This window comes from Callorhinus ursinus, unplaced genomic scaffold, assembly GCF_003265705.2.
Source record: "Callorhinus ursinus isolate GAN/ISIS: 27379988/994484 unplaced genomic scaffold, GSC_fseal_2.0 scaffold27, whole genome shotgun sequence".
Taxonomy (NCBI): Eukaryota; Metazoa; Chordata; class Mammalia; order Carnivora; family Otariidae; genus Callorhinus; species Callorhinus ursinus.
The window spans coordinates 12,359,978-12,369,847 of record NW_027397089.1 but is presented as its reverse complement, the minus strand read 5'-3'; the positions used below and the strand labels follow the sequence as shown (position 1 = coordinate 12,369,847).

The window sequence follows — 9,870 nt, the reverse complement described above, 5'->3', positions numbered from 1 at the left end:
TTATAGTATTTTAAAATTTATTAATTTATATTTAAACAAAACATAACACTAATATTCAATCCATATTTGATGCACTCTTAACATGTACATTAAAATTAGAATAACACTTTGATTCACTTTTTTACACGTGCATTAAAGTTAGAGCAGTACCAAATGGATATACGTGTGACACCACTGGGCAGAAATGTCAAAAAGAAGTATACTCTTCCAATAGACACTTGTTTCATATATATATTTATATAGGCAAACGAGGCCACTTGCCTATGCTCCTGAATCTTGAAAATGTGGAATTTTAGGGCTCAGGATCATAACACATTTAGTGGTGAATTAAACCATAGAGAGTTTTAGCTGGCCTGCCATGGAAGGGCTGAATGTATTTACTCTTTGAACTTTAGTCTGGAAAAAGCACATTATTCCTGATACCTTAGGAACTCTGTCCTGACTGGACAGGGAAACATGGAACCTTGAGTATAATTTTTCAAATATCCAAACTTCTCCCATGATCTTTCTGGTTAAGGCTTTGGCTTTCCAAAGCTACCATAAATGACTTCTTGGTAGCAGGAAACAATTTAGATGAGGAAGAGACTGTTAAAGGAAGCATCAGTATTGTTACTAATGGTAATGAACACAGAGAATATTTTCATCCGGTAGATAATAGCTTTGAGTGTTTTCTTTTCTCACTGATTAGAAAACCTGACCTCTTATTCCTCTTCCAATAACATCTGGGGACACCAACAAAACGGAAAACACATTCTTCCAAATAAGAGTATAACCATACTGAATACTCATGGTGACTTCTATGCCTGAGAGGTATTTACCAGCCTTAAAATTATCAGAAATTATAGCTGCTGACTTACCACTTAAAGTAGCTTACATGTTTTCATACAGCCTGCTATTCTTAACGGTAAAGTGGCTTAATCATTAGACAATCATCAGTAATGAACATATTAAGCAGTAAGATCTTGGAAAACAACACAAAAAAGAAATATCAACATAGGAAATACAATATTCATTGGTAAAGTGACACTGTAACTAATTACAAAGTCCCACAACACAACAAATATGCTTTACAAAAGTGTAAAAATTTAAGATGTCACTTTTTGAAGGTCAAGCTGATGATCGATTAAGTAGGTTATGACTGCAGTATTTTAAATCCATGTATCGATTTAAGACATCCCTTCACATGTCTGCACGAACAAAAGAAGCAAAAACTCCATCTTCCCTAGCCAAGAGGCTTTCTGGAGTGTCATATTCTAAAATATTTCCTCGCTTCATCACAATAACCAGGTCTGCTGTCAGAATAGTGTGAACCCGATGCTGCGAGTGAAAAAAAAAATACATGTACAGGTTACAAATTTCATGAGCCAAAGCAATGGAATATGCATATCTCACTGATTATTTCTCTTGGGGTGCTAGGAGGTACTAGAATAGAAGCACAGCCTCTTTTTCTGTCTTACTTAACATATCATTATTTACATACTTTTAAATACTGGCGAGTGTGACTGGGTCTTGGATGGACTATGTTAAATTGAGTGTAGCTAATATAGTAGTTTCAGCACTTTCATGGAAGTGTAAGGAGGCTAATTTTGTTTGTCAAATAATTAAATGATAAGAAGACCCATCGTGAACCAGTTGGGTTATAGTTTAGTCTAGACTAAAATTATCTCTTGGGTAGAGTCAACTAATTCGTGGGCTAACACACAATTTGAAGAGCCTTGGAAGGTGGTTCAATTCTGGGAACACAATATGGGGAACTCCATTCTGGCATGCATTATTAGAATGGGTTATCCAGGACTTCAGACAAGCCCGCTCTTAGTCTTTAGAGATTATTGCCACACACTTGTTCTTTCTTTTCTCCTGGTACCCTTTGGAGAGAAGCTTTGGGATTAGTAATTAATAATAAATAAATAAATAAATAAATAAATAAAACAAGCTACCACTTATTGAGCATATATTATACATTAGGTACGCCACACACATACTTGTTAATCATCAAAATGTTCCTCAAATGTGGGTGTTTTCTTTCTCTGCTTTTATGTGCGAGACCATTGTGGCTCATAGAGATAAAGCAAAAACAGGAGATCACATAGATCTCCTGCATAAAATCAGGCTTATTAAGTTCAAAGCATGAGATATTTCCACCCTGCTATCAAATTGTTTTGTAAGGAGTATCTGCTACCTTCGAGGATTGCTCACCTGCCATTGTTAGCATAATGGTTAAAAGAGCACAGGCTCTGAAGTTAGACTGGGTATGTATTTTGCTTTCCCTACCTGTGTGGTTGTGCAATCCTGATCGGCAAACTCAACTTTTGTATGCCTCAAGTTCCACATCTATAAAATGATGGTAATAATCACCTGCCTCGCAGAATGGTGGTGAGGATCAAATGACATAATCCATGTAAAAAGAATTCAGCACCTTGTCTGACACATACAAGCACATACTAAATGTCAGTTAAAATTATTTTTTATTTTTAAAAATTTACAAGGGAAAAATCTGTGCCATGGGCCTTTTTTACTTTTCTTGGTAAGATAGGTGCTGTGCAGTAGAAATATAATGTGGACTACAAATGTGAGACACATCTAATTTTAAATTTCTTAAAAGCCACTTTTTCAAGGCACAAATAAACAGGTGAAATCTGTGTGAAGTTATATTAAATACAGTTGATTTTTTTTAACATAAGCTCCATGCCCAATGTGGGGCTTGAACTCATGACCTTGAGATGAAGAGTCACATGCTCTACCAACTGAGCCAGCCAGGCGCCCCATGAAATCCACTTTAATAATATATTTTAACCCAACATATTCAAAATATTTCAATATATAACCAACATAAAAATTAGTAATGGTATCTTTTACATTTTTCTATTAGTACCAGGTCTTTGAAATCTAGTGTGTATTTCACACTTACAACATGTCTTAATTTGGACTACCCACATTTCAAGTGCCCGATAGCCATACACGGTTCTGGGCTACCTACCATACTGGAGCTGGACTATGTGGGTCAAAACATCAGCACACTGATGGGAGTGCCAAACTCAGAAATATTGTCTGTTTATCTGATACACAGTTTTCCAAAACCCCTTTTCCTAACAACCCAGAGTCCAACCTAAAGCCATCCCAAGGGCCAAAGGCCTATCATCTGCCCTGGGCCATGTAGATGGGGTAGTCTCAATGCTTATGCTTTCAGAAAAGCAAACAGTCACAGTTGGGACAACTAGAGGAGAAAAGTAAGACATATATAGAGGATAATAAAGATGCCAGCTCAGAACATGTACCACTATTTCCAACATCCATATCATTCACTGAATATTGGTAATGAATAATATGTATTTAGGAATTACCAAAATTTGCAGGATAATGTTTATTTATCTTTGAGAGAAGACCAGAGTGACTTGTGTACCCATGCATTTGGAAAAAAAAAATAAAAACTTAAGATTACTGAACTGTTTAATATCTGCTGCGTATTTTCCCTCCAAAAAAGATTAATTCTTCAATAACTATATCACGATGCTAAAAAAAGAATCCAGCCTCTAAATCCCTAAATAGAATATTATAAACATTGCCTTATTATACTAAAATAATGTTTATTTAAGAAATAAAAATAAAAACATGGAAAAAATCTTGGCCAATAGAAAGAAATATATGTGGTGCTTATTCCATTAATCCAAATTACTTTTTGCCTGAGAAAGTGTGGTGTCAATTATAAGAGCATTGGTGCAATTTTTAAAATGCTCTAGAGAATTAATCTAATCAAGAGTGAACGATAAAAATCACTTTCATAAATAAATGCCATGCACTATTTTGGTGCATGAAAGCTTCCTTTTAGAAGCCAGAGAAAGTTATCTTTTGAAGTTCTTTCACAATTTTCAGTGGTAGTTAACAAAATTAACAGAACAACTTTTAGCAGGGAAGAGGGAACAGTTACTGTTTAGCAGAACTGAGAGTCATTCTACAAGGGTTCTTCCACAGGTTGCTGGTGTCTCTGTCTGTTTAGAGCCTGGCAAGAGGAGTTGGTCCCACAGTAATTCATCCTACCCATGGCTTTCTGTGTCCCTGTGGGGAGGTTCCTAGTGGCCCCCTCCGGTCTTGAAGAATGAGTCTATGGAAAAGTCTATGGAAAAGTATTCAGTGAAGGTAGGTGGACAAGAAAGAGAACATAATTTTTTGGTTAAAAATACAAATTTTGCTCAAGTAATCTTCCAGGTGTAAACTAAATGGGGCCATTCAACAATATCATGCTTCGTGCAGAAGAGAGGAAAAACTAGTCTTTTGAGTATGCAAGGGTCTGCTTCCCCCCTTTACCAGTCCGTTCTTTCTCCCCCACCCCCAACTATCTCCCTACCTTCTCCAGTGATAAAATTCTTGAAAATATTAGAGAACTGTTTTTCAAGTTAGCCAGTTCTCTCACCCATTAAATCATTCACACTCTAGTATGAATGACTTAATCAGGTAACTCTCCTCCAGGGCAGAGTTCATTGGGAAAGTGAGAGAAAAGTGTTTTTTTTCTTTATTTAGGCCCGGTGTACAGAAGGTGGGCCCTGATTTCCTGCCACTTGAAAAAACGCTGCACTTCAAAGGGTGCTCTTTTTCCATGCATCATTCACAAAAATGGAAGCATAAGCAAGCACTCCATACATAGCTCCCAGTATTCAACAGTTAAACCAAAATAATTCTGTAAATTAAAAAAATGCACTCTTCAGGGCAGGTAAGGAACACATACAGTATTTTAAGGACACTTACAATATATCCCCCAAAGAAGAGTGAAATTGGTCCTTACAACAGAGGTGAACCTGGTTCTTGGGTTTTTGTAAATACTATCTCTTCCATATATATATATTAGAAAATTATGCATGCGCCTCATTCGGTATTGAACATAACTAAATCAGCTGGTTGAGCTGATTTATGTGAGAACACTCTGTAGGTAGCTCTCTCACCGCACCACCCCCTTTAATCACTGCATTAGCCCTGCCTGGCTGAGAGGGATGCCCTTAAGATAACTACCAGAGGATGGGACAGTTGGCAGAGTAGCTGATGATGGTCTACTTGTTGGTCATCACCAAAGTGGAAAAGAAGCCATTCTTGTGGGCGAGCAAGTTTGGAACAGTATCACACTCGACTAAAATACCCTCAGAGAAGACTAAAATAAGACCTGCATCCAAAATAGAAGAGACACGGTGCTGGAGAGAAAAGAGAAATGGAAAGACGAGAATCAGCAAGGGGAAAATGTCCAGGTGATTCATTTAAAAAAGTTCTTGTTAAACATTAAGCCTAAACGTGAGCAAGAATCCATCCACCCGCAAAGAGGAAGAAGAAAACCATGGCCTACTGTAAGTTAAGCTATTACAATTACAAAGATTTGGGCAATTCTTCAATTGGATTGGTGCTCAGAGAAAGTATCTACCTCAGCTGTGATGTATCTCATTGCCTTCTTTTTTTAAACAGGTGATTAGGAACAGAAATTAAGTGTAAGCAGTAGCAGAATTGGTAGTCATGTCGAAGAATTATTGAAAAGAGAATTATCCCATATGAATTACCATCTGTATCTGGTGAAAAAAAAAAACACAGGCATTCCTGCTGGAATCCTTAGATTTAAGATATCCCATCACTGTAAATTAGGGGAGCTAGGTAGAACAGTTTGGGGGGGAAAAACAATATAAAGGCTTTCAGAAGCATAGCTGTGTTTTGTTGTTGTTTTGGTTTTTTGTTTTGCACAGATACAGAAACATTGGCAGAGAAATACATAATTCAACACACATATACTTGAATTGCCTCAAAATAAAGATTATTGAATCTTGGAACAAAAACCAAAGAGGAGTAAATCAACCCTGTCTCCAATACTTACAGCTATTGTAACAACGGTGCGGTCTGCAAAAGCTGTCATTACCACTTTCTGCAAAATGTTTTCCTGCCAAAAAATCAATAAATTAAGTCTGAATTTTCTCTGGAGTCCTTTTTCTCTCCACACTATTTTGTCCCCAAGAGCAAAGACCGCCCCGCCCCCCCAGGCTCAATCCCTGCTGGGAACTCCCAGCTCTTGTCTTCTCTGGAAGGTGCGACAGGGAGCAGTCCCCACAGCAAGCTTCTGCTGGGCTCTGTACGCTCCATATGCTCCATTCTCCCTTCCTCTCCCATCTCTACTGAGGCTGTATTATAATAACCTTTATTGTAAATTGTAAATATTGTAAATCCTTAGCAATTAATACTAATTTTGATGTACGTATGTATTTAGTGAACTGGCTTAATTAGAAACTATTTTATTACTTTAAATTATAACTTTGTATAACTGATTAGTCTTAACAGAAAAAAATGATGTCAAATTAGCATCTCCATATATAATACGCTGTTAATAATCTTGAAACTGTTTCAGCTTTTTTGATATTTTTTACCCAATCTAGAGTGTGCAGCAAGAAAATATCATGTTTGTGGATGTTTTTTATTTTTGTCCTTTCTGATGCCAAACTTTTAATATCAAGTTAACTTGTATAAGAACAACATTAAGTGCTCACGCTTATAGTTTGTGGCTTAATGTGACATTTTCTCCACTCAATCATAGCCTTCTAGACAGATCCTTCTTGGCATATTTAACAGTTTTAAATAATTTCTCTCAAAAGGCAAAGTTTCTGGCTCATTACCATGAACACATTGAGAAGATCATTATTAATTCTAGTGAATCCTTCTTCAAATTGCTTTAGAAAATAATGATTGATTTTGGTTAGCAATTTCTATTAAATAGAGATTTGCATACTTCATTTTATAACTTCCATGGTATAAGACTTGAACGCTTGAATACAGTACAGTACTCTTGTCAACTGAGCACTGGAATTATACTGTTTTAAGAATTTATCAAAAAGTGATGGCCAATTTATTTTATGTTTACTGGCAGTAGATTGTCGTTTCTCCTTTATTTTAATTCTCAGTGTGTTATCATCAATTGATTAAAGAGATGAATGAGAAGGCACTGAAACAACAGTACTGAGGACTTTGAACCCAAGCGAGAAAAACTAAGTTGTAATTTTCATGTGCATTTCCCCAGCTCCTCAATTTAAGAAGTATAGTAATGCGCTCACCGTGGCCATGTCAATGGAAGCCGTGGCTTCGTCCATGATAAGAATGCTGCTCTTGCGGACAAAGGCCCTAGCAAGGCAGAACAGCTGTCTCTGTCCAACACTGAAATTCTCCCCACCTTCGGTGACAACTGCATCTACATCAGAGAGAGAAGCAAGGATTTCACTAAAATGCTACTAACATTTTCCTTGAGCAAAGTAGGGAAAAATAGGAATGTCCCACAAGAGGATACTGGATCTCACTGTACTGCTGCAAAGATTTCATACTGGAAAGGCAAAGAGGAATTTAACTTTGGGAAAATGAAGATGATCCTGGGCCATCCTATTTTTGACAAAAGGTGGTAAATTACCTCCTTATAGCAGGATATAAAATACTGGTAAGGCATTTTGAAAACTGGAAGACCCTAGAGGTTATTTAATTATTTAATATAATTATCTAAGGAGATTATTTAACATAATTATCTGAGGCCCAGAGAAATGAAGTGGCTTGCCCATGATCACACAGCTAATTTGCAGTAGAGCTTGATAAGAAACAGAACATTCTTGACTCCAACGTCCATTCTCTTTTCATTATACCATCCCACTGGACTGTAAGTTCCACATGGTTAAGGACTGGATTTATTTTTGTTCATCAATGTATCCTCAGCACTTGGTATCTGACATAGGAGCTGAATAAAACATTGTTGGATGGATAAATGAATGTTAGATCCTCATTATCATTTTCTTTTTCTTTTTTGGTTTCCATCCACATTTCATAAACTGTCCTCTTGTGAGTTTAAGATAAATTCTGTTTTCAAAACATCTATTTTATTAGAATTCAAACACTTCCTAGTAGAGTCCTAGGGATAAATTTCTGTTTTCTATTTTCTCATTGCATCAGATTCTTGTAATTTTTCAGGCTTGGGGGCCATGCCTTTATTCTCTAAATTTTAATTTACATAATAAATAAGGAGGGTGCAAGAGAGGATGGATGTTTTTCACCAGAATTGGCCTGAACCAGATCTTTATCAAGCAATTGATGTAATATTTATGAAGACAATGAACATAAACAACATTCAATTACATAGTGTAAATATAATCCCCTGTTGCTTACACTGTACCATAACCCTTAAACATTGTGCCCATGATTCAAAACAGGTGCATACATCTTTTGTGTGAAGGAAGAGGACTACAACGTCATAATTGCCTGTATTCCCAACTACTGAAGGTGTGAGTGTCTCTAAATATCACAGGAGAAGGGTCTATATGCAGTATCAATTACTCAAGTAGACTTGCTTGGCTCGCCATGAGAGACATCAAAATCATGATGGGAAAGTTCATCCAGATCCCTGGAATTGCTCCCATAGTCTAACACTGTCAAGGTCAATAAAACTATCTTTAAAGACATGCTATCTCAATTTGTTTGTGGGAGGCCTTCCCCGTGGGACTTAATTAAAATCAAAAAAGGTATTGTTTTTGAGTAGATCCTCCTTCCCAAATAAACATACTTTATTTTGTGAGCTGATTTTTTTCTAGATGCCAAAACAACACAATCAACATGGCAGCTACATATTATGTATTAAAAGTAGAATATCAACCAACTCTTATCTTTCTGACTGCTTTCCTAAATGAGTTCAGATTTGAAGGTGTTACAGAACCTGAACTGGATCACCTTACGGAAGAACCAAGCAGCACTCGGAGATCTTGGAGAACAGGTTTATTTAACACCAGCGGGCTCAGAGAAGAGTGGTCTCCAAAGGTCTGAGCCCCAAGCACAAACAACAGGGGCAATTTATACACTTCCACTTCTGCATACTTGGCACTTTCGGCATGTGCGCAAAGCAGGGCAGGGAGAAGAACCCAGAAGAGCCCTGGGGCAAGGACTGGGACTCTCTCACTGGCTCTGTCAGCCATCTTAGGACACAGATTTTCCTTATCAAAGGAAGCAAAAGTCCAAAATTATAGATATTCATCATTTTTATGAATTAAAGACTGCATTGTGTACTTTCTATTGTTTTGTTTTGTTAATCAAGTTCTTTATTCATGTTGTTGTTTTATTCTGTCATCAGTTATTTGCTAGAAATTGTCTACCTCTGGGACTAAATTTATATCTGATTGTTTGAGTACATGTTTTATCTCTTACGCAGGTGGCTAAAACTGAGGTTGCAGCAAAGTCATAGAAAATAATGTCTTCACAAAATTATGTCACATAAATATAAGGAATAGGCCCTTCTGGCAACAAAGAAAATGGCTGCCAATGTGGAGAAACTGCCTGCTCCTACATGGTACCGACTACTCTGAACCTAGTAGCCTCTTCAATCCTCCTACCCATTTACTGGGAGTCAGGGGTCATGTCAATCACATGAGTAGAATGACCACAAGGAAATATTCTGATTCAAATGACCTGTACCACTTGGGTGCCTGGGTGGCTTAGTCAGTTAAGCATCCAACTCTTGATTTCAGCTCAGGTCATGATTTCAGGGTCATGAGATCGAGACTGCTTGAGATTCTCTCTCTCCCCCTATATGCAGTATCAATTTCTCAAGTAGACTTGCTTGGCTCGCCATGAAAGACATCAAAATCATGATGGGAAAGTTCATCCAGATCCCTGGAATTGCTCCCATAGTCTAACACTGTCAAGGTCAATAAAACTATCTTTAAAGACATGCTATCTCAATTTGTTTGTGGGAGGCCTTCCCCGTGGGACTTAATTAAAATCAAAAAAGGTATTGTTTTTTTTGCGCCCCCACTCACCCTCTTGCGCCCTCTTCCTCTAATAAAATAAAATAAAATAAAATAAAATAAAATAAAATAAAATAAAATAAAA

General features: G+C 37.0%; 1 protein-coding gene across 11 annotated transcripts in view; it reads right to left on the bottom strand.

The window, feature by feature from the left end:
* Positions 1-9,870, bottom strand: part of ABCC9 (ATP binding cassette subfamily C member 9) — a 136,510-nt gene continuing 126,640 nt past the window's right edge. For 7 of the 11 annotated variants that reach the window (XM_073877864.1, XM_073877865.1, XM_073877862.1 and 4 more), the window contains 3 exons: positions 7,068-7,201; positions 5,843-5,905; positions 1-1,317 (listed from right to left, as the gene is read on the bottom strand). In XM_073877864.1, coding sequence (XP_073733965.1) covers positions 1,180-1,317; positions 5,843-5,905; positions 7,068-7,201 — 335 coding nt within the window. In that variant the 3' untranslated portion in view covers positions 1-1,179. Of the gene's footprint in view, positions 1,318-5,001; positions 5,178-5,842; positions 5,906-7,067; positions 7,202-9,870 lie in introns of all 11 variants that reach the window. The other 4 variants (XM_073877866.1, XM_073877868.1, XM_073877869.1 and 1 more) reach the window with 2 other exon arrangements.